Raw genomic sequence first — 26,472 nt, forward strand, 5'->3', positions numbered from 1 at the left:
TCTCTACATAGAGCAGTAATATATATTTCGCTTTTAGACTGGGATTAAGATGTCAATGAACTTTTACGAGTGATATAGACGCCTACGAGAGTTTTGTTTCATACACCAAGCGCGGGCAGAGGATTTGTGATATTCGAAAGTTTTTTCTTGGTTTGGACAAACAATTATACAAAAGTTAAATAATTTCTGGGTATAGAGTAATAACTGAATTTAAAATATCTTTATAAATCCCAATGTGCCAATAGCGTATGGTATGGTCTTGCATTAATTTGGCGACAAAAGCTTCAGTGCCATACTATGTTTCATAATATTTAATGTACAACGATAATTAACTTGACCACGTACGTTACGACAGAAGGTGACTACTTCTACAACGAGGTCAGACACAAGTGTTACAAAAGTACCTATCACACAGTTACTTTGTGTCCGATGAAAGTTCTTAAGCACAACTGAAATGTAATTCGCACCATACTTTTCCCCTCAGTAGCAGTGAGCCATTTTAGTATACTCCCTGATTTGTTTAGCCCATATAGATAACTGTGGGATCATAATGAGGGAAAGTGCACGAATGTGCAATGCTATTGCACTGGAACTTAAGAGTTCCGAGTCAGCCGTTTATCGGTCGTTGCAGCCAAACATGTACAGGAGCTAGTCACATGACGCTCGATTCCCAAACGCCAACGCAGCCAGGCGTTTTACTGTCGCGAGAGACTATCAAGAGTGACGCAACCCGGGAAGTTATCTTTGTATACATGTCGCTACCAGAGTCGATCCTTAAATGTCGAATTGCATACACTTTGCCATTACCCTAGATACAGTATTATCGTAGACTATGTTTTGTTTACATTTGAGAGCCAGCAATATCAACAAGCAGAAAAATGACTGATGTTCTAAGAGAAAGGAGAGAACGGTCCCAGAAACGGAAACAGTTGCTGGCGCAGACAGTATGTAATATGAGAATTTTACGTTATTGTGTGCTATACAGAACAGAATATTTTATTATAAGCGGAACGCAAAATCTCTTGACTTGCGAGTATAGTACTAGCAGAACATCGAGAAATTACTCTATTTACGATATTGCCTTTAATTCTTTGAAGTAACAAGAAGAAAAATATCAATTGTGTTCTTTCTGTAAAAGTAGGTTTGTGTGACTGTGTGGTGCCATTTGCTTAGTTCAATATGTATAGTATACTGCTGTATTTTCCCTTGTAATTAGTTACTTAACATGGCTTGCTGGTGGAAAATATATTTGTAACACTCAAGAACGCTAATACTTTTTAGTTTGTAACTGACAAATTGAGGCTAATCATTTTTGAAAAGTGTTTTCATTATCTCCTTAGTTTGGTGTCTCGAATGTAGACGAACTCCGACAAGCCCTTGGTACTTCAATTGAACCTAAACCAAAGAAAGTTCCTAAGGAGGAAAAGCAAGTAGAAGAAAACGTTCAGGAAAAAGTAGTTACAGAAGACTCAACAACAGATGAACTGGTGTACACCGATTCTTCAACATTCCTGAAGGTAGGTAAAACCAGCTAGAAAATGGATTCAAGTATGTGATTTCAATTTCATACTGATCACAAGTTTGTTACACAACACTCATTTTGTGGTTGTCATACTGTACTTTATTGTTTCGATTGAGCTTGTTGTATACCACAACTTCTTATATTTTTGTAGAGTGACAAGTATTCACCTACAGGAACACTGGAACATCAGTTTTCTTCATACACTTTAGTAGACACTATTGTGGCTTGCATATGATCTAGTATAAGATACAGTGATGGGCTAGAGACAGGTTCAGTCATAAGCAGTTTATCAGACTTAAGATGATGCATACCGTATGCCAGTGCCCAACTTGATAACATTTCTATTGGACTAGTGAACAAGGGGAGCAAATGATAATTTATTTGAAGAATGATTTTATATGTAGGTGGTGTTTGGGATGTTTATGTTTCTGTGTTTGTTGTAGGTTTTGTTAGTGTATTTTCTTTACACTATAGTGTATAGTTCTTGTGGGTGATCACTTGAATGTTGACCTGTATTGATCTAGTGGAGGTAGTGACACATTAAGGAGAGAAGCACAGTGGTTTGGATCATGTTTTATACTAATCCAACATAGTTCTAGTGGATATGATAACTGACTTGAAGATCATGGTACTGCCCAACATAATGATTAGTTCCATTGATGTCAATTTACCCACCTCATCCTAAAATAAACATTACATAATATTCCAGTACATCATCTAGTCACCACCCTCAGATAAGGCACTGATGATAAATCTCACTAAACTGGTGCAAAGTCTCAGTGTAGCCAAAAGATATGGGGGCATGTGGTGAAAGCTCTCACTGTTTCCCCTAATGGAGGACATACATGAGTAATATCATGTGGTGAATGATGGCAAGAGCAGTATATTTGTAGTAAAAAAAAAAAATTGGGATTAGAGAAGTGTCCAATTCCACCCGTCTGCTTTGACCCATGATATCATCAATATGGCGGAAATGGCTATTCTAAACGTCTCCAATATGGCACCAATGACGTCACTACATCCACACAGTAACAAACATGAAAATACATGTAAATAAGACAATAACATCTCCCTCCAAAAATACAATTGAACTAATGGGGCAACCGCTTGAAACTGGGGGTGGGGTGGGGGGTGATGGTGAGGACAAACTAAATAGTAAAAAAAACACACCATGATCCCAAAACACAAAATGATGAACAAAAAAAATTTTTACAACATCCAGATACACCATCAAAAATCTGCAGGAATCGGACACTTCCCTTGACCTATATAGGTCAACCACAGGAGACAATACCAAAATAACAATACCTACACCTAAAACTACGAAAATTGGAATCGGACATTTCCCTTGACCTATATAGGTTATCCACAGGTGACAATGCCAAAATAACGATACCTACAACTAAATCTATGAAAATTGGAATCACAAATAGGTGAACCACAGATGATGATACCAAAACACCAACACCTTCAACAACAAAAATGGGAATCGGTCATTTCCGGTGACCTATATAGGTCAATCACAACTATTGATACCAAGAAACCAACACCCACAACTATGAAAAGTAAAACCAAAACCTCAACTTCAAAAATCCACAAATTAAACATCCCTACATAGATTAATACACATTCAATAAACTATAGATACACAAAACATCACAACTTGAGAAGAGTAGGGTGGGAAAAAAATCCTATTACTTACCGTCAACAAATTATGGCACTGCAAACTAGGTCAGCCAGTCCCCCTCCACTATCCCCCCTCCCCCACACCCACACACAAATTAAACATCTTATCACACTACAAACCAATAACACTTAACAAAAATGTCAAACACATAAACAACACCTTGTTTATGCAGGTTAAAATGGGGTTCCTTGCTCTCCTTAAAGGGAAACCCTTGTCTTTGTTAATAATATTATCCACCAAAGTAATTTCAATTGATCCTGTTAAGGTACAATACCAATAACAGCAGCAGCTCTCTGATCCTCATCCTAGTTTATACTGTATCTGTTGGTTGGGTGGTGATGTGCCCTTTAGATTTCTTGATCATGATGACAGTGTTTCTCTCACCTGTCATTGAAGAAGTAAATAGTTTGGTTGGTGTAACTTTTTCCATAGCGAAACTCACTTTAGTATATATTGGGCTTCCATAGGCCCAGATTTATTTATAGCTATAACCTTGCCTGGAAGAGATAATGTACTCCTGTTAAAATTATGCCAGTTTTTGACAATGATCTCGTATCATAAGGTATAACATGTCAATCTGCTTTCATCTTCATATACCTACTTGCATTTCAAGTTCAATACTTTTCTCAGTCAAGAGGAAAAATACAAACTCCAGCCTTTCATAAGATCTCTGTCAATCCTTGTAGAATCACACAGTGTGTTCCATCAATCTGAAGTTAGTTTCATGCCTGTGGCCCAGTGTGTCAAAGTGATCCTCTACTTTCTGTTATCAAGGTAAGGCTTCATCCATTCACCAGGAATGCTCTTAATGCCAAAACACAGGTCGACAGAAGCGTCCGATCCCACACGTCGGCTTTGACCCGTGATGTAAGGGTGTTGTCGTGTGTGACGTCATGACGGCGCGGAGTTTGGATTGAGTGTGGCTGTCTCCAGTACTGTTTTATCTTATTTTATTTACTTTTCTGATCTGTTCGTTCTATCTCATGAGATTTTTTTTTAAATTTAAAAACACTTATTACTTATTTTAATTATCTGTTTCCTCCAATTTCTGTTTTAGTTTATTATATTTATCTTTCTGATCTGTTCGTTCTATCCCGTGAGATTTTTTTTTTTAAAAGACAAAAAGCACTAATCAGCTACTGAAGCATCTTTATCTTCTATGGGTTGCAGGGGTTACGACCCCTGGGGAGGTGGGTGGGTATTCATGCATGGCTGTCTTCACTTACACGTTGTAGCTACGCAAGGCGTCTAAATTTGTTTATATTTAGTTTGCCCCCCACCCAAAACACCCCATTTCCTGCGCTTGTCCCTTTAGTGTCATTAGACTTCTTGTGGAAAGTGTGTGTGTTTGTTTTTGTTTCCGCCATATTTGTGACGTCATGGGTCAAAGCAGACGGGCGGGATCGGACGCTTCCGTATTTCCCAAAACACTTTAGTTGCATAGTGCTACACACAATCAGATGGTTTAGCGAAGTCACAAAATGTACCAATAGGACAGTGTTTCTCATTTATTTCTGCCAGAACTTCATTTATGAGCTCTTTTATTGCTTTCTATGTTTTAAATCCTTTTTGGAAGCCAACTGAGATGCAGTCAATGAGTTCTAAGTATACAATAAAACTAGCTGTTGTCTTTTATAGTTTTCTGCTCATCACAATCTGAACTTGTCAGATTCACTTTACTCAGCAGCCTTTCTCATTCTTCACACACAGTCGGTTACACAGCACCTCCATATCTGGCATCTGTTATGTTCATTTAATCACGTGCTTCCTGTTTCACTTGGTCATACCCATTCTTATGGTGTGTATATAGTTAGATGATAATTTATAAGATATTCTGAAAGAAAATTAAATATCCATCAGTTATGTTTGTGTGGTTGCTCAACTATACTACCAGTAGATTCCTCTCATCCTCACATCAGAGTAGCCCAACATCCTGTTTTAACCTTCTCCAATCTCTCTCTCTTTCCTCCCCAAGGGAGGAACTACTAGTTTCAGAAGGTAGGTTTTTGTATGTACTTTTATGTGTGTTAATCAACAGTATTAATATTTTTCAGGGTAAGTACTCCCGGGAATGATTTAAAGCCCAAGAGAAGCAAGTGGCAGGCGTACTTGTAAGCTTTCTTTACAGGACGTATCACAATTAGCAGTGGCTGCTTGGAATGCCGAGCTTAGAGTGGCGCCAAAGTACAAGATTTGTATACAGTTCACATCATAATTACAAGTGAAAACTGACATGGGTGAATGTGTACGAGGGAAAAGGGAAGGGGGAGGGGGGGGGCAGCAGCAAATGTTAAGTCACTTGTTTTTAAAATTGGTCTCAAGCCTGCCCTGTACTGGCCTGCATTTCTGTTTCACAATTTTATAATTCACACATTCTGCATCTTGGCTAGGATGCATGCATGTCCAAAGGAATAAGCATGCTGTTGATGACATATGGAAGTTTGGGTCTGGCTGTGAGTTGTGCTTAGATAGCCTTATGGTAAGCCTCACGATAAACAGGAAATCCTTGTTTGGCACAAATTTTTATTGTTGTCAATCCATTATACAGCTGATGGTTGTCCTTATTCGCAGCTGCAAATACATTTCTTGTTTTAGCATGAGTTACTCTCAACTATTCTTTCTCATATTTCCAACATTCTCTAGGCACATGATCGACAGCATTTTTATCTAACACCACAGACAAAATTTAATTTTAAGTATAGCTGTAGCTCCTATGAACATTAACTTTTTGGATCATTATTAGGCTGTAATTTTAAAATATGCAAAACTATGGAAATTATTAATGAGATTTTGTAAATGTCAAAAATGAACATTCCAAGACGTGTAGAGAATACTACATGTCTGCTTCAGTGTAAATATCTCCAATACTTAGACTGTGTACGAAATAGTGCAGTCAGTGCAACAAGTTCAGAAGTAGTCTTTGTAATACAGGGCATAAGAAGACTAACAGCTCACCTAGTATTTAGCTAGTAAGAATCTGATTCTATAGTGGATCAGAAGTCAAACAGCCGTGACTTAGAGGTACCAGAATCAGGGATCAGTAGATCTACACTGGAGGAGGATTCTTATGTGAAGTTCTAGGTATCCAGATTGATAATAAACTGAGGTGTTACTAACATGTGGAAGTTGTTATTGTGGTCTTCAGGCTGAAGAGTGGTTTGATGCAGCTCTGCACAGTAGTCCATCCAGTGCAAGCCTTTTTGCCTCCGAATAACTACTGCAACTTACATTCATGTGACCCTGATTGCTGTATTCATCCGTTGATCTCCTCCTACAATTTCCCCTTCACCCTCCTTCAAATGCGCACACTCACCGATACCCTATTGATGATTCCTTCATTTCTTAGAATGTGTCCTAACAAATGATCCCTTCTTTTAGTCCAGTTGTGCCGCAAATTTGTTTTCTCCCTCCACACTTCGATTCAGTAACTCCACATTAGTTATGAGATCTACCCATCTAATCTTCAGCATTCTTTTATAGCGCCATGTCATAAGTTTCTATTCTCTTCTTGTCTGAAGTGCTTATCATCCATGTTTAATTTCTGTAAAAAGCTACACTCCAGACAAATACCTGTAGAAAAGGCTTCCGAAAACTTAAATGTATATTAATTTATATTTGATTTTAAGAAATTCTGCTTTCTCAGAAGTGCTTTCCTTGCTAAACTAGTTGGCGTTTTAAGTCCTCTTTACCTCAGCCATCATCCGGTATTTTGCTGCCGAAGTAGCAAAACTCATCTACTACTTTTAATGTGTCATTTCCTAATCTAATTACTTCATTATTGCCTGATTTAATTCAGCTACATTCCATTACCCTCATTTTACTATTATTGATGTCCTTATAACTTCAAGGTACTTTAACTGCTCTTCCAATTCTTTTGCTGACACTGATAGAATTGCAATTTCATTAGCAAACCCAAGGCTTTTCTTTCTTCTCTCTGAACTCCAAATTTTTCTATGGTTTCCCATAATGGTTACTTAATGTACAGACTTAATAACAATGAGGATAAGCTATAGCCTTGTCTCACTCCCTTCTCAATCACTGCTTCCCTTTCATGTCCTTGATTCTGTAACTGCAGTCTATTTTCTGTACAAGTTGTAAATAACCTTTGCTCCCTGTATTTTACTCCTGCTACCTTCAGAATTTCATATCATATATTCCACTCAACATTGTCAAGTTTTCTCTATATCTAAAAATGCTATAGATTAAGGTTTGCTTTTTGTTAACCTGACTTTTAAGATAAGTCATAGGGCCAGTATTGCTTTGCATATTCCTACATTTCTTCAGAACCCAAACTGGTCTTTCGGAGCGTTGGTTTCTACCAGTTTTTCCATTTAGCATGAATAACTTAAACTAAAAGTTTAGTTCTATCTGTATTGCACTTAAAAATCTCTCTTATTTTGTCTGAAGTATGTGTTTACTCAGTACCGTCCTGTAGCAAGCAGTAGTGCTTGCCATGTCTGTAGCATTCGAAACGTCACATGCTCCCCTGGGTCAAGCTAAATGACGCGTACCTCAGAGAGCACAGCATTCGTTTGCTGGGTATGGGCTTGGTGAACATGGATTTCCTGAGCTGGAGATTGATAACCACTGTCAAATCTCTCTAATCGAAACTCTGGGTGTACTTCAGTGACCGCTGTACGGCCTAGAGGTGAAATATTATGTTTGTCAGAGACCGGTAATCTTGGCTTAGCCACCCAGTTCATGACGATGCTCAAAGTCTGTATAAAAACAAAGTGCTGACAGGATGCATGGCTTTTGAGGTGGAGCAGTCGTTAGTGGGAAGCCCCTGTGGAAACTGCCACACCTCAGCTGTATAAGGTTTACTCAGGCAAGTGGGGCTCTGCCTGTGTGCACTCTTAGTTCTGTAGCTGCTTGTGGGACCTAGATGGGACCCTCAAACTTAAACATAACACCACCCAGTGGAATGGGTGGATCTACTGGTGGGTATCCCTAACAAGAAGGCTCATGTGGCCAGTTCTCCTCATTCTGGAATTATTCAGAGTGCTTCCATTTTTAGTAACATAATGCATGCTGCTGGTCAGAAAGTGTTTTTAACAGTCAAAAGTAAAGAGGGTAGCTTTGAGAAAGTTTCACCTTTCTACATCCAAAAGGGCTTAGAGAGTGTTGTTGGCAGTTTAAAATCTGCAAAGCCATTGCGCAATGGGACACCAGTGGTCGAAACTTCTAGTTCGCAACAAGCAATGAATCTCCAAGAAACTAGACGCTGTGGGGAATATGCCATTGAAACAGAACTATCACGACACCATGAACTATATAGCAAAAGTGTTTTGTCATTCAGGTATCTTGTAGATATTTGCAAAGAGGAACTGAAATCTGATTGAGGCATTGTGGACATGCAGTACATAATGTAAAGGGTGGATAGCAATCTAGTCAACTCACTGTCATTTTCCCTTGTTTTCTGTAGCATGAAGCTTCCGGAATATGTCACAGCATGTTTCTTTCACTTAAATGTGCAGCGTTAAATCCCCAACACAGTATGCTGTTTTAAATTCCAGCACTTTGGGCACACTACTCTCAGGTGTAAGTGAGAAGCCACCGTGGGGCAAATGTGGTAGGACCACCTACGAAGGAGTTGGTTGTCTGTCCATCTCCTCTGAAGGGTGTTAGTTGCATTGGGGCTCACACTGTCTGGAGTAAGGACTGCAGCATCTATCTTGAGGAAAAGAAGGTAGAGGCGCTGAAAACAATGAAGCATATCCCATATGGCGAGGTCAAAAAAATCTATAGTCATGAAGCCTCCCATATTCACAACTTCTTATCACTGCAGCTCTCAAAAATCCTATTCCAAAATTTGATGTTGCTACACAATGGAGATTGCTAATGTAAGCACTCTTGCCCCCAGACCCCCACCCCCTCCTTCAAGAAAGTCACAACATTGCACAGCTCCTGGCACCACCAAAGCGAGAGTCTGGTAAACAGTGTGGCACTGCAACTACCACTGCAGTGGTCATTGCTATAAAGCCTCCCCTGCCTAAAAAAAATAAATGGGAGGCTCCAACCACAGGCAAGGAAAGTTAGTAAACCATCAGACCATGTCAACATCATTCTGTCTGGCGCTTCTCAAGATTCGTCTGCAGAGCCTACAGAATCTGAAGTCTACCTGCAGCAACCTCTTGCTCTAAGACTGTTTCTCCATCCATTGCAGGTTTCCCATCCTTGTGATGAGACAGGGTGAAAGCCCAACCCACGTGATAAATTACTCCCATACTACAGTGGCACAAGAGTGGGTGCAGGACGCATGTGGAGGAACTGAATTCCCCCTGTGCTTGTGTTTGCAAGAAACACGTTTAAATTGCTGATACCCCTATGCTATGGGGCTATACTCTCTATCTCAAGGATGACCTAGTGGGGGAAAGAACCAAGGAAAGGTTGCTGTCATCATCAATAACACTTGCCACTCCCCTGCTCTATCACTGATTTCTGACCTGCAGGCTATTACTGTTAAAAGTTCATTGGGTCACTGGATTACTATCTGCCCTCTGTGTTTACCACCACAGGCAGCAATAAATTGTAAGGCTGTCAAGGGTCTAGTAGAACAACACCTCCGGTCATTTCTCCTACTGGTAGACTTCAATGCCCATAATGTATTATGTGGCTCCCACATTACTTGCCATAGGGGTTGAGTTTTAGAGAGCCTCATGATTTCGCATAAGCTGTGCATCCTAAACACAGGCAATTTTACTCATTTCTACACTGCTTGTGCGTCGTCCTCAGCCATCAACCACTCATTCTGCTTCCCAGCCATCACAGGTGGTTCCATGAACCCTCTGCCAGGCACTTAAATGTGATTTGCAGAGTATCCATGTAGATGTAGACTTGGGTTAGTGGGAAGTTAGTGAAGACCTTCATTCCAGTGACCACTTTCCTCTCAGGATTCACCTACTGGATGCAGCACTCCCTGAAAGGAAGACATCAAAATGGATGGTCGGCAGAGCAAATGGGTACTGTTCGGGCAGCTGGCTGTGTTTGAACTCTGAGGCAGTGTTCAGGAGTGGGTGGAACATATCACATAAGTGATCCGTCATGTTGCTGATTTATTCATCCCAAAGTCCTCAGGTTACCTTTGGAGGCAACCTGTACCTTTTTGTGGACTGATGAGTGCTGCTCTGCAGTGGTGTAAGTGGCCCCCAATGGTGGCCAACCTTGTAGCGTTTCAAATAAAGCGAGTGAAGGATTGGCAAATAAGACAATGTCATGGCAAGTGTTCCCAGGCTCTCTAAACCACTCTGCTTGTTCTGTGAAAGTATAGGAAGCCATCAGGAGGATGTCTGGTAAATGGAGTCAGTTATCTATAGCAGCAGTGCTGAAGCAGGGGTTTCTCCAAACAAAGTCTGGAGACATTGGCTAGACAATGGCAGATGATTTTGTGATGATTACTTCCACTGCCAGCGACAAAATCAGTGTCACAGGTAGTCCTCTTACAATGTTTTAATTTGATATGGCAGACAGACCACTTTCTCAACTTGTGAAGGGAAGAGGGAGGCAATTTTTATGCCTTTCCTCAGATCGGGAAAGGACGGGACTTTCCCAGGTAGTTTCAGAACGTTGCCGTAACAAGCTTTTAAGGAAAGACCTTAGAGAGAATGGTTAACAGTCGTCTGGTCTGGTTGTTGGAGATGAAGTATCTCCTTAGTTGCTCTCAGTTGGATTCAGGAAATATTGATCTACTGTTGATAACCTGACCCTGCAAGAGACGGCTGTCCAGCAGGCTTTCCTACATAAGCATCATTGTATAGGTATATTCTTTGACATCAGTAAGGCATATGTCACTACTTGAAGACACAACATTCTAGGGTAGCTCAACCAATGGGTCTTCTATGGCCATCTCCCATCGCCATTCGTTCCTTCGTATCAAAGTGTTCCTTTCAGCACCAAGTTGATGTGCTGTTGAATAGTTTTGAGTAGAGAATGATTTCCCCAGAAAAGTGTTTTAAGTATTACCCTCTTTGTCACAGCCATCAATGGCATAACATGTATGGTATGGAGTCCTGTACAGTGCTCCTTATTTGTGGGTGATTTTGCAGTTTTCTGTTATCCTTCAGCAAGGCAACAGCATCTCGTCAGTTGCAACTGTGAAGCGGTTAGAGGAGTGGTGTGTGTGTGTGTGTGTGTGTGTGTGTGTGTGTGTGTGTATGTGTGTGTGTGTGTTTTAACTTTTGCAGGGCTTTGCTAACCCTGCTGTTGAGTGCGTGTACACTATAAAACACACACACACACACACACACACACACACACACACACACACACACACACACAGTCCTATAGCATAACCTTCTGGGGCAATGCAGCTGAAGCTGTAAAAGTATTTATTCTACAGAAGTACATAATAAGAATATTGTGTAAAATTGACAACTGGACATTTTCCATAAGCTCTCAAGGGACCTAGATATTCTTGCACCTAGAAGTGAATGCATATACTCCCTAATAGTATTTCTGGTTAGAGATGTAAGTGAATTTTGGATGAAATTGGCAATTCAGTATGACAATACTAAAAGTAAAAATAATATGCCTTCCTATCTAGGATTCTGAATGGAGTTACGGAGTTTTATGTTCTGGTGCAAAGGTCTATTACATGAATTGTGGACTGGGTGTTGTGTGATGTCCTTAGGTTAGTTAGGTTTAAGTTGTTCTAAGTTCTAGGGGACTGATGACCATAGATGTTAAGTCCCATAGTGCTCAGAGCCATTTGAACCATGAATTGTGCATAACTGTAATGTTGACTTTGTCAGTATACACAGTAGTAGTCTGCATGTAGTTACATAAATGCTTTGTGTGAAGTATTAAATGAAAACCAGTTGAATAGTGTAAGAGGAAGGGGTGTGGCTCTTTTTCCAAAGTGACAAGTGACTCTGTGTCTATTATTATACACACACAAAGTAATCTAGAAGTACAATCTAGAGTAGATGAGCAATAGTCATAATTTATTGTTAGTATTTATCAGAAGTAAGTGGTAGTTAATGTATAACTTTCCCTGTAAACTCTTCTTGATGATGGGATTTAATTAACACAGTGTATTAATGTGAATGAATGAATAAATGTGCAAACTATAGATAAGGGTTAAGAAAACCAAGAAGGTTTATTCTAGGCAGTAATGATATGAATAGAATGTCAGAATTAGTGGAGAACTCTTTGGGATATAAACACAATGTAACTAGTATTTGTAAGCCAAGTGCAGGTCTTAGTGATGTCACATATGATTTATGCACTTTTGAGGAAGGATGCTGATGCTGTTGACTACAATGTAAGGTACAGTGCTGAGTGTGTGTCTTGCAAAAGTCAGATTATTTTGTCACTCTTCAAATTTTGTGACAAGCCTTGAATGAAGCATTCTGTGGTATATACCATTGCAGAACTAGGAGAGTCTCATAGGGGAAAGTGAAATTTATATGTAAGTGAGACTGACAGAAAATCCTTCATTTGGTGTTATCATTTGTGTAATAATTTTCATCTGAATGCTTTTGGAAAGGGAGTTCTTGTGCAGCTAATTAAAGAGACATTTGCCTGTCTGGTGGTAAACGGATTGTCAGATCATGATGCAGTTACTTTTTGTAACTTTGCTCCATGTACAGTTCAGAAACACTCTAACAAAAAGTTACGCTAATGTCTGGGGTGACATTGACTGTGAGCCCAATGCTAACTCTGTATTCAACATATTTCTTAATGAGTTTGTATCAATTTCTGAAATTAGTTTTCCTAAAAAAGATATTTAAATGTGATAATAGCAGGTCATTAAAAAAACTTGGATCACTACAGGTATCAGTCTCTCCACACTGAAATAAATAGCCGGACAAGTTCAAGTAGAACACACTCTCTGAGGGTTCTATACAGACTTAATTATGTATATTGATGATGATGATGATGATGATGATGATGATGATGATAATAACAATAACAATTTCATGTGGCTCTATGGCCTGGTGCAAGTCTTTCTGTTGGATGCCACTTCAGCAATTTACATGTCCCCAACCTACCCCTTTATCCAACTGGGCAAAGAGGATGTACAGTTTAACATATAATCCAAAACACATGTTGTTTCTAGTAACTCATCACATCATTGAAAGGTTAAGGCTGGGTTAAAACAAAGACTGAAAAATGCATTGTCTGACCAAGATTTGTTCTGTGATGTCTTGTTTTTGAAGAATGTGCTTTACTGCTACACCACCAGGCTTGACATGAATGTAGATTGCTCACCTCTAAGTTTTGATAAGTGAATTTGCGAGTATCAAAATATGTAACATAATAGACATATCTTTTGATTGCATTGCCTTAGTAGTTTAAATGATTTACATCACCAAGTGTCTGTAGACTTTAATATTTGATATAAATTTCAACTTAATACTTGTACCCATTCATGAGAAAAAGGAAAAGAGTGACATAATTAAAAATCAACAATTTGTGAGTCTTGGTCTGGCACACAGTTTTAATCTGCCAGATTTTCAGATTTTTTCCTTCACATGTGCCGTGCAACCTTGCTTCTTGCCAAATTTTTATTTTTCTAGGGATTGAGAAGTACGCTATAGGTTTTGATAAGTGGAGTTTGTGAGTATTGAAATATGTGACATAAAAAGCCTTTTCTTTTGATTGCAGTGACTATCAAGGGACCATAGGACTTAGTATGTGACATAAATTTCAGCTTGATACCTCTACCTATTCCTGAAAAAATGGGGTCTTAATGATCAGACATACAGACAGACAAGAAAGTGATCCTATAAGGGTGCTGATTTTACTGATTGAGGTATGGAACCCAGAAAAGATTTGTATAAAATATGCAGGACATGTAGTGACCCACAAATAATTTCTTATTATAAAAGTACTATTGCATAGTAAGAAAAGTTGTAAAGAAATCCAGGATTATGCACATCAAGCCTAAAACTGACAAATCAGTGATAAAAATTAAATCAGTTTGGAACATTGTTAAAAGAGAGACAAGGAAAAAAGCCATATAAGATAATACTATTTCTGTTAAAGAGAATGGGAGCATTGTAGAATGCTGTTCATACATAGCAGATATTTTTTAATAATTACTGTTTAAAAACAGATGAGAAAAATGATGCAAATACACTCCTGGAAATGTAAAAAAGAACACATTGACACCGGTGTGTCAGACCCACCATACTTGCTCTGGACACTGCGAGAGGTCTGTACAAGCAATGATCACACGCACGGCACAGCGGACACACCAGGAACCGCGGTGTTGGCCGTCGAATGGCGCTAGCTGCGCAGCATTTGTGCACCGCCGCCGTCAGTGTCAGCCAGTTTGCCGTGGCATACGGAGCTCCATCGCAGTCTTTAACACTGGTAGCATGCCGCGACAGCGTGGACGTGAACTGTATGTGCAGTTGACGGACTTTGAGCGAGGGCGTATAGTGGGCATGCGGGAGGCCAGGTGGACGTACCGCCGAATTGCTCAACACGTGGGGCGTGAGGTCTCCACAGTACATCGATGTTGTCGCCAGTGGTCGGCGGAAGGTGCACGTGCCCGTCGACCTGGGACCGGACCGCAGCGACGCACGGATGCACGCCAAGACCGTAGGATCCTACGTAGTGCCGTAGGGGACCGCACCGCCACTTCCCAGCAAATTAGGGACACAGTTGCTCCTGGGGTATCGGCGAGGACCATTCGCAACCGTCTCCATGAAGCTGGGCTACGGTCCCGCACACCGTTAGGCCGTCTTCCGCTCACGCCCCAACATCGTGCAGCCCGCCTCCAGTGGTGTCGCAACAGGCGTGAATGGAGGGACGAATGGAGACGTGTCATCTTCAGCGATGAGAGTCGCTTCTGCCTTGGTGCCAATGATGGTCGTATGCGTGTTTGGCGCCGTGCAGGTGAGCGCCACAATCAGGACTGCATACGACCGAGGCACACAGGGTCAACACCCGGCATCTTGGTGTGGGGAGCGATCTCCTACACTGGCCGTACACCACTGGTGATCGTCGAGGGGACACTGAATAGTGCACGGTACATCCAAACCGTCATCGAACCCATCGTTCTACCATTCCTAGACCGGCAAGGGAACTTGCTGTTCCAACAGGACAATGCACGTCCGCATGTATCCCGTGCCACCCAACGTGCTCTAGAAGGTGTAAGTCAACTACCCTGGCCAGCAAGATCTCCGGATCTGTCCCCCATTGAGCATGTTTGGGACTAGATGAAGCGTCGTCTCATGCGGTCTGCACGTCCGGCACGAACGCTGGTCCAACTGAGGCGCCAGGTGGAAATGGCATGGCAAGCCGTTCCACAGGACTACATCCAGCATCTCTACGATCGTCTCCATGGGAGAATAGCAGCCTGCATTGCTGCGAAAGGTGGATATACACTGTACTAGTGCCGACATTGTGCATGCTCTGTTGCCTGTGTCTATGTGCCTGTGGTTCTGTCAGTGTGATCATGTGATGTATCTGACCCCAGGAGTGTGTTAATAAAGTTTCCCCTTCCTGGGACAATGAATTCACGGTGTTCTTATTTCAATTTCCAGGAGTGTAGTTCAGAAGAGAAAGGAAATAGTAGCCTGAAGAAGCAATACACATGAAATTTAGTGAAATAAAAATTACGGTAATCTCACATCCTCATCTGAAATAAGGAAAATCATTCATGACTCTAAAAAGTAAAATTTCATGTGGGATGGATAATATCTCCAACAGGAGAGTAAAAGATTATGTTCCTGTAATATGTAATGTCCTTAGTTGCTTATGCATCATTAACTCTGGGTGTTTGCCCAGAGTATTTGAAATATGCCTTCGTTAGGAATGTGTATAAAAAATGTGACTCCACAGACATCAATAACCACCTTCCAGTGTCACTCCTTAAATCTTTTTCTTTCACTTTTGAGAAGGTAATGTACTCCGGGATTTTGATCCACCTTTGTAGGTGTGGGATATTTAGCCAATCACTTTTGGATTCCAAAAGAGCCATTCTACTAGGTAGCTCTTTATACATTTACTGCACATGTAATAAAATCTTTAAGTGACAAAATATCGCCACTTGGGATCTTATCAATGGCATTTGATTGTGTCAAGTCATAATATACTATTAGAGAAGGCAAGTTTTTATGGCATATGTACTTCAGCAAATGCCTAGTTTAGTTCTTATTTAAGAACAGCCTGTTCTTGTAATATGGAGAGTGGTGACACATCATATGTATAGGAAGAAATCATAGAACAAGTCCCAAAGGGTTTGATCATTGGCTCACTATTTTCCTGCTTTATGTTTATGATCTGGCATTTTAGTTGAATCAGGAGGCAGAATTAGTTCTTGCAGATGACACATGGTTGTGAAGCCAAGAAAGAAACATCAACAGAGAAAATAGTAAATGATATTTTTGTGAAGGTTACTAAATGGTCTTGCACAAATGACCTGTCAGAAATATCACACCACCTATTGTACCAGCTAGAAACAATAAACAGGGCAGAAAATTATGTTCTTAGGTGTGTATGTTGATTAAAATTTAAACTGAAAAAACCCATGTAGTAGGCGTGCTGAAATGTTTAGGTTTGGCTACTTTTGTCATCAGAATAATTGCCAACTTTGGGAATGTGGGGAAATAGAAGTCAGTAAGTTGGCAAATTTTCCATTCATTGGTGTCATGGGATAATTTTCTGGGATAACGCCTTGCTTAGGTGACAAGTATTCATTGTACAAAAGAAAGTAATTAGAATTATGTCTGGAGTTTTGACACATACATCTTGCAGGTATCTTTTAAGCATCTATTAATATTAACCACAGCCTCATAGTACATTTATTTGTGTATCAAATTTGTTACCAACAATACCTGTAAGTTTGAGAGTAACAGAGATATTGACAAGTGAAACTATAAATGGAAAATGATCTGTATTCTCCCTTTAATGAATCTATCTTTAACACAGAAAGGATCAAATACAGGGTGTTACAAAAAGTTATGGCCAAACTTTCAGGAAACATTCCTCACACACAAAGAAAGAAAATATGTTATGTGGACTAGTGTCCGGAAATGCTTACTTTCCATTTTAGAGCTCATTTTATTACTTCTCTTCAAATCACATTAATCATGGAATGGAAACACACAGCAACAGAACGTACCAGTGCGACTTCAAACACTTTGTTACAGGAAATGTTCAAAATGTCCTCCGTTAGTGAGGATACATGCATCCACCCTCCGTCGCATGGAATCCCTGATGCGCTGATGCAGCCCTGGAGAATGGCGTATTGTATCACAGCCGTCCACAATACGAGCACGAAGAGTCTCTACATTTGGTACCGGGGTTGCATAGACAAGAGCTTTCAAATGCCCCCATAAATGAAAGTCAAGAGGGTTGAGGTCAGGAGAGCGTGGAGGCCATGGAATTGGTCCGCCTCTACCAATCCATCGGTCACCGAATCTGTTGTTGAGAAGCGTACGAACACTTCGACTGAAATGTGCAGGAGCTCCATCATGCATGAACCACATGTTGTGTCGTACTTGTAAAGGCAAATGTTCTAGCAGCACAGGTAGAGTATCCCGTATGAAGTCATGATAATGTGCTCCATTGAGCGTAGATTGAAGAACATGGGGCCCAATCAAGACATCACCAACAATGCCTGCCCAAACGTTCACAGAAAATCTGTGTTTATGATGTGATTGCACAATTGCGTGCGGATTCTTGTCAGCCCACACATGTTGATTGTGAAAATTTACAATTTGATCACGTTGGAATGAAGCCTCATCCGTAAAGAGAACATTTGCACTGAAATGAGGATTGACACATTGTTGGATGAACCATTTGCAGAAGTGTACCCATGGAGGCCAATCAGCTGCTGGTAGTGCCTGCACACGCTGTACATGGTACGGAAACAACTGGTTCTCCCGTAGCACTCTCCATACAGTGACGTGGTCAATGTTACCTTGTACAGCAGCAACTTCTCTGATGCTGACATTAGGGTTATCGTCAACTGCACAAAGAATTGCCTTGTCCATTGCAGGTGTCCTCGTCGTTCTAGGTCTTCCCTAGTCGCGAGTCATAGGCTGGAATGTTCCGTCCTCCCTAAGACGCCAATCAGTTGCTTCAATCGTCTTCCTGTCGGGACACCTTCGTTCTGGAAATCTGTCTCGATACAAACGTACTGCGCCATGGCTATTGCCCCATGCTAATCCATACATCAAATGGGCATCTGCCAACTCCACATTTGTAAACATTGCACTGACTGCAAAACCACGTTCGTGATGAACACTAACCTGTTGATGCTACATACTGATGTGCTTGATGCTAGTACTGTAGAGCAATGAGTCGCATGTCAAGCACCGAAGTGAACATTACCTTCCTTCAATTGGGCCAACTGGCGGTGAATCGAGGAAGTACAGTACATACTAACGAAATTAAAATGAACTCTAACATGGAAATTAAGCGTTTCCGGACAAATGCCCACGTATCATCTTTTCTTTATTTGCGTGTGAGGAATGTTTCCTGAAAGTTTGGCCGTACCTTTTTGTAACACCCTGTATACAGCTATAAAATCCTTTGACAATCTACCTGTTATAACGTCAAGTTGAACACATATATTTCGAAACGACACAACACATATGAGTCACAGAGCAAGTTGATAAGCAAGACGTGAACACGGTAACATTCGAATGAACACCGAGTCCAAGTCTAGCGGCCGCTGCCTGGCTGTCCGCTTAGGTGGCGCGGCTGCTGCATGGCTGGCAGACAGCGCCGCATGTAGACGACGCGTGTAATTTCGCGGCGGCACTTTGAATGATCGGCGAGTCACAACACTTTTCTTCCCTTTGAAATTTGTGCCCTGGTCTTGATGGAGGTGGCCTGGAGAGTGCTAACGTCCATAGGTGTAGTTTGACTGGCCGTAAAGTCTCGAGAAGGAGGCTTCCCGTACGGATGGAAGTGTCCCCGATGATACCGGGTCGAGATGACAGGGGACGTAGGGTTCGAATTGGCTGGGGCCACGTGCACCAGTCTGCCCGTTGCAGCAAGTTCAGTTGATATAACAGGAAACATGAGCAATGTGTTGGCATCCATAGGAGAAGGAGACGAGTAGATTGGCTCCGACAGATGATGGTCATGTGGTTCCTGCATGGGCGCGTCTCCCGGTGGCATCCGTTCTTGTACTGGCACCGAGATGACGGTGAGAGGGCTGCGTTGTGAGTAATTAGAGATGCCAAGATCCTGAGCGTCAAGTAGAGGCGAAGGTGGTGTAGCGGCATTCGGAACAGGCGTTGCCGGCACCTGAGGCCGAAGCTGGTCCGAATGAAGCAGTGCAACACCCGTGTCCATCTGGATTTCATACAGGCGTCAGCCATGGTGTCGTAAGATGCGGCCCGGACTCCATTTTGGCTGCCTGCCATGTAAGAGCTCAGCCAGGCTGTGGTCGCCCATGGAGGTGAAACGGTAAGAAGCCAGAAACTTTCCGCAACTGAGCCTAAAATGTGCGGACCAGTTATTGAGCCTCACTGTTTGATTGTGGATGGAACGGAGGGGCCGTGACATGCATAACGCTGTGACGAGTACAAAAATCTGCAAAATCGGAAGAGGCAAATTGTGGACCATTATCAGTAACAAGAGTAGAGGGAAGGCCTTCCAGAGAAAAAATGCGGGCGAGAGCACTTGTGGTTGCCGCGGTGGTAGGCGACGTGCAAGGGACAATGAAAGGAAAGTTAGAGTAGGCGTCAATGACGAGGAGCCAATAAGTACCAAAAAAGGTGCCGTGAAGTCAGCATGAATGCGCTCCCAGGGCGTCTCAGGCGAAGGCCACGGTGACAAAGATGACTTCGGGGCGGTGGCCTGTGATGCACAAGGGCCACAGGCAGCGACCATGTGTGCTATTTCAGAGTCGATGCCAGGCCAGTACACATGACGGCGCGCCAGAGATTTTGTGTGAGACACACCCCAGTGCCCTTGGTGAAGGAGGCACAAGACCGAAGCACGCAAAGACGCAGGTACCACAACACGTGGCGAAGCATTGTCGGCGGAAAGGAGGATAACACCATCCCTAGCCGTGAGGCGGTAGTGCAAAGCTTAGTAGTTCCGCAACGGGTCAGAAGTCTTAGCGGGCGGACGATCTGGCCAACCCTTTTGAATGCAGCGTAAAACCCGGGAGAGGGTAGGATCAGACCCCGTAGCCGCCGCCAGCGGGTCCCCTGTGATGGGGAATCCATCCACAACCCGCTGCTTGGCAACATCCAGATGGAAACACAAAAGTTCGTCCTAATCGAATGCGAGATCAGGACCCATTGGAAGGCGAGACAGTGCATCAGCATTCGCATGTTGAGCCGTCGGCCGGAAATGAATCTCATAATTGAAACGAGACAAGTAAAGAACCCAACGCTTCAGACAATCCTCGCGTCAATGTTTCGTAAAACACCGCGGACATGAAGGAAGTTGCCGGGGGTTTGGCTGCAGTTTCTTAGCGGGTTGTTTATGGTTAGGCCGAGGCTGCGCGTGGGAGCGCACTGCGGCCACGTCGGCTGGAAGGTACACGCCGCACGCGTCATCAACAGCGCACAGAGGTTGTATTTCCCCGACATCACCCACACCTCTATTTGCGCCCCAGCGGCGCGAGAAATTTCAAAAGACTGCGCGATGGAGTGGACTTCGTCTAGAGTCGGATTTGCCAACTGAAGGGCACGTTGCTGAACTTCTTTGTCGGGTGCCGACCGGATAATAGCATCCCGTACCATGGAATCGGCCTAGGATTCTTTGTGAACGTCAGTAACAAATTGACACTTTCGACTGAGGCCGTGAAGTTCAGCAGCCCAAGCGCAATAGGATTGATGCGGTTGTTTTTGACAACGATAAAAGGCAACACGAGAGGCTACCACATGCATTTGCTTTTGAAAATAGACAGACAGAAGTGAGCACATTTCAGCAAAAGACAAAGATGCAGGATCTTTCCAAGGAGCCAATTGCGACAACAACCGATACATTTGAGGTGAAATCCAGGAAAGGAACAGAGACTTACATGTTTGTTCGCCCATGACATGAAATGCCAAGAAGTGCTGTCGAAGACGTTTTTCGTAATCAAACCAGTCTTCCGCCGTCTCGTCGTAAGGAGGAAAAGGAGGATAGTCAATGACGAGAAACGCCTCGCATTTGACGCCGCGCCGAAACCGCGAATCGCCGATGTTAGAAGCGTTTGCTGTTCAATGAGACCTTGCAATAGTTGCTCAACAGTAGCCTTGGAAACCTGTGAAAAGGAAAATGCCATCCTCGTCGCCAATTGTTATAATGTCAAGTTGAACACATATATTTCAAAACGACACAACACAGTAAGTCACAGAGCAAGTTGATAAGCAAGAAATGTGAACACGGTAACATTCGAATGAGCACTGAGTCCAAGTCTAGTGGCCGCTGGCTGGCTGGCCACTTAGGTGGCGCTGCTGCTGCATGGCTGGCAGACAGCGCCGCATGCAGACGACGTGCGTAATTGCGCGGCGGCACTTTGAATGATCGGCGAGTCACAACACTACCCATGGAAATAAAATGCGTGACAGATAGTAGTGTTTTCAAATGTAGATTAAAGATGGTTGTCTTTAACAACTCCTCCTCTAGCACAGGGGAATTTTTGATAGGAGATAATAGGTCATTTTGAAACGGAAAAAAAACAACAGAAATGGCCTACGTAAATATTGTTTTTTATTTTTAAAATTGTATATAAGTGGTGTTTGTTTTTTTCTGTTGACACATTCTACATCATAACATTCACCATGAATTTGGTCTGTGGAGCAAACAATTAACCAGAAATTTCCAGTCCTAACAAAGCAGTATCCATCGTATCTTAGTGATTTCCATTGTGTTCTGTAGACCTTTTTAGGAATAATTCATCTGCAAGACTGGAGAATCATTGTGTTTGAAAAAATTAATATTGACTTTTGTTGGATAGTGTTGGTTGTTACACCTGCTCAGGTAGCCGTGCTTGTTAAAACACCACTTCTGGGATGGGGATGTGCACTGGCCCTGGATCAAAACCACCCAGCAGATTCCTGACAAGGGACAGCATGTTGGTCAGCCTGGATGTGGTTTTTAGGTAGTTCTAGGTGAATACTAGGCTGGTCCCCAAGTACTACCTCAGTTACATGATTCACAAACATTTAGAAAACTTTCACTCACTTTTACATGAATAACACTACATGCGGACAGTTAGAGTACACACACATTCTGTCCAGGGGAAGTGGGCGGGGGAGAATGGGATGGCAACAGGAAGGGAATCTGGCCATCCCCTTAAACTAACTGTGCCAAATCCATTAATAATGTTGCCAACCCTGTATCTATATGTTACAAAGATGCAAGAAAAAGGAGTTGGGTGGTGTAGATTACTGATATTCAACTTTTGATTCTTTCTCACAATAAGTTTCCAATTAGTGCTGAAAAACATAGGGCAACATCTTTGACAAACACCTTTAGTAATTTAGATATAAAATAATAATCAATAGGATTTATAAAATAATAATCGGTAGGATTGTCTCATCTTGATGGTCAGATGTTAATAATAAAATAAGGTGGCCGGTTGGGTTCAAATAATAGAAGAGAAGTGTTATATTACAGAAAAATTAACAATATTTTGATTGTGGTGCTTAGTGATAAATTGCAAGAATGGTACTGGAAAGAGATTTAGAAAGCAAATTATGTAGAAGCAGAATTTAACTTTTTCTTAAACATATTCTTGTGATTCTAAAAATCAACACAGGGTAAAATTAACAAGAAGCAAAGGCAGGCATTGGAAAGCAGCTGACATTAAGTAACTTTTGCTGGGAAGACAGAGCTTTACTTGATTCAGAGGCCAAGCTGTTGTCAAGAGTTGAAATTAAGTACTTCTGGTATTGTTAAATCTTCCAGACTGTTATTATAAAAGTTGAACTCATGCACCATGCCCAAGAAATAAAACACTCCAAGATAAAACGTAAAAACGTTTTAGATCTTTATTATACAAGAAGCAAATGAAAGTAGCCATATGAATGAAAGTAACTTTCTAGAAAATAGGCGTGGGAGTAACTGATGACACATTGAAATCATTGCCCATGAGCTTCAATGAGTACTTCCTCACGGTAGCAGCAAACACTAGCCTTAGGGTAAACAACCAAATACAAAAGGATTAGCAGTGCACACACCAGCAACAAAAATTAGTTTCAAAAATGCAGTCTTTAAGAGGGTTACAAAGTTCATTAGCAGCGAAAAGGCAGTAAGTATTACCACTAAATTGTATCTGTACCAGTGTAAAATCTTGTGCTGAATTGATAGGAATACATTTCATTCCTTTTTTTTATCATTGGAGCATTTCTGCAGTAGTACCAAACGTGTCAGGTACGTTACACAACATACATATAAAGCAAGAAGGTCAAGTGCACATTCATAATCAGTGGCGCCACAGAAAACCTAATCAGAATGGTTGATAGGAATAAAATCCACAACCTTTTGAATGCAAATCCAGCACTATTACCACTGCAGTCACCTCACTTGGTCCACTTTAATGTTGCTTAGTTGTAGTTTCCATTTATGCATGTATCAACGAAGTGCTGCTAGAATAATCAATCTTCACCACTCTCCTGATCATCCCCATGTAAGTTATTGCCAGCACCACTGAATTTTACGTATAAGTTATGATAAGCTTGAAACAACAACGTGAGAGATATGTAACACCAGTCTATCCCACTTTCACTCAACAAAGTTTTCTTCCTCCATCAGGGTCAACTGCAGCTACTGGTGTATATGGGGGGGGGGGGGGGGGGGGACCAACAAAATGGCAGCAGGGAACATTATTATGTAAAGACAAATATTATGAAAATTATCTGTGCTACCATGATTTGGAATTCCGGTATTCCTTCGAACTGTATGTGGAAGCCAAAATCATGTACCATATTAATTTATTTTGAAAATCTGACAACATTTTGATATTCATTATGCTGTGTGGGAGTTATCTTCGCAATCGCTTGCTAACTATGAGGATATTTACTCACAGATTTAGATATACTGTAGTAATAACCATGTAGAAACTGGAGGTAGTAAACAAAATCTAATCATGGATCAGTTCACTCATTCCATTCTTGTCATAAGTTTTTGATAAAGTTGTCTCTAATGGAAAAATGACTTGTTTCTCTAACATAACTTGTTACTTGACTCTCAATGTTGCTTTCATAATGGAATCTGCACAAGGAAAACCGCATGAAACCTCACAGATAATCATGATAGTGCTGAGCAAGAAAAAAATATCATGTTGGTGTATACTAAGATTTTGCCGGATCCTTTTTCTTAACCTATATAGATGAACTTCCAGTGTCTTTAAAGGATGATTCAAAATTGTAATATTTGCTGCTCGAAGGGAGGACATGGAGACATGCATGTTTGTAGTCCTGGAGCCATCAGCAGGTGTCCATCGTGTTTGTAGTGATGCACTGTAAAAGTATATTTTTATTATATTTGGTAAAAATTGCATATGATCAAGAGAACTTTGTAAGTTGGGACCAGCCGAATGAGAAAGTGCAGTTGCTAAGGAACTGACTTCATAGTTTGGATGGAGTTTGGTCTGTCCCACCAACCTGATGTAGGTTTTCCATGATTTTCGTAAATCATTTCTGGCAAATGTTGGGATGATTCCTTCAGCAAGGCAATAGCTAACCACCTGCACTATACTCATAAACATTAATAAAGGAATAGTGTAGCTGTATCTTTCTACGTTTGAAATAACTGCTTTGCAAGAATTTATTATCCTAACAGTATCGTACATCAGGGTTAAAAGAAACAATATTGTTCTGTTTTTAACAGACTAGCCTCCCAGTAGGGAGTATGGGAGCTCTAAAACTCATCCATCCATCATCCTAATTTGGTTTTCCTCCAAGTATGTAAATGCCTGTGTATATAAATTATAATTTTTATTATTAAGCTGTAATATGATGACCTGTCCAGCATCCTTGTAAAAGTGAAACACAGATTAATAAAATTGCTGTGTTGACATAAAGACAGAATTGTTCACTATTCTACATATTTTCGCTTTGTTTTCCTATGGAATTACACTCTATGACAAGACTCAAACTGCTACAGGAATATGTTTAAGAAAGGCTTGGATATTTCATCTCCATTGTGTGCTTTTTAAATTCCTCCTGAGCATTATTTCCTTATTTTTTCTCCAAACACCATGATTAAGTCTTTTTAATAGTTTCATTGTAATTTCTCCATAGATACTAGTAACTAAATACAGCATTAGTGAGGGTAAGAATGCTGTGTGAAGTAGAAATTGCATATCTTACAGCAGCCTCTTTAGAATCCTTACACTAACATCCCACTTGGATTTGTTGTTAACAATAAAAATCAATTTCATCCAAATTGTGTTTTGCACCATCATAACACAAAACACAAAAAAATTTCACTTAGGCTTTTCCCCTTTTGTGTAGGCTTCAGACTGGAATTAAGCACTCTAGTGGAAAGGTCTTCAACAAGTGCTTATCTGTCAAAAACTAAGAAATTTAGAAACTATGCTAATTCAAAACAAAATTAAAAACATACATCATTATTCAATTCTTCATATTATCCACATTCAAGGATTGAGAAATCTTGTTAACTGCATGGCTAGTAGCAATGTCCATTGTGAATCTGCGTGATAAAAAATAGTGGTTCATTGTACACAGGTCTCTGTTCATACAGCTGTAGATCATTAAAATGTATTTATGTAATTATTATGATACTAGATTAGTACCAACTATTTGATATAATTGAGGAAGCAGTGACTTTTTTCATTGTAGCAACTTCCTGTTAATGTACTAGACTCACATTTAGAAAGCCGGCCGAAGTGGCCGTGCGGTTAAAGGCGCTGCAGTCTGGAACCGCAAGACCGCTACGGTCGCAGGTTCGAATCCTGCCTCGGGCATGGATGTTTGTGATTTCCTTAGGTTAGTTAGGTTTAACTAGTTCTAAGTTCTAGGGGACTAATGACCTCAGCAGTTGAGTCCCATAGTGCTCAGAGCCATTTGAAGCCATCACATTTAGAAGATGTAAGTGTAAATAGTATTAATCAGTGTAGTGATATGTTATTGTCAATACTATATGCAGATTTTTTATGGCATGCTTTGTTTTCAATTAAAATTCCAGTTTCAAAACACTGTAAAAAAAGAACAGCTGTTCAGAATGATGTCAAAAGTGAACAGAATATTATTGAAGAAGGGGGAAATGTCACAGGGAAAACATTTATGATAATTTTTCCACTAGATAACACTGTAAACATTTTAATGTGATTGGGTTTGGCTCCAAATGACAGATAAATCACGAGACGGTGGCAGTGATGTTAACC

The 26,472-nt window shown here is 41.1% G+C and overlaps 1 protein-coding gene across 1 annotated transcript in view; it reads left to right on the plus strand.

Annotated features, from left to right (window-relative positions):
• Positions 1 to 696: 696 nt before the first annotated feature.
• LOC126237285 (N6-adenosine-methyltransferase non-catalytic subunit) overlaps positions 697 to 26,472 on the plus strand; it is a 62,846-nt gene continuing 37,070 nt past the window's right edge. The window contains exons 1-2 of the mRNA XM_049947231.1: positions 697 to 944; positions 1,341 to 1,517. Of these exons, the coding sequence (XP_049803188.1) occupies positions 879 to 944; positions 1,341 to 1,517 (243 nt within the window). The 5' untranslated portion in view covers positions 697 to 878. The remainder of the gene's footprint in view (positions 945 to 1,340; positions 1,518 to 26,472) is intronic.

The sequence above is a fragment of the Schistocerca nitens genome, chromosome 2 (genome assembly GCF_023898315.1).
Source record: "Schistocerca nitens isolate TAMUIC-IGC-003100 chromosome 2, iqSchNite1.1, whole genome shotgun sequence".
In the NCBI taxonomy this organism is placed as follows: domain Eukaryota; kingdom Metazoa; phylum Arthropoda; class Insecta; order Orthoptera; family Acrididae; genus Schistocerca; species Schistocerca nitens.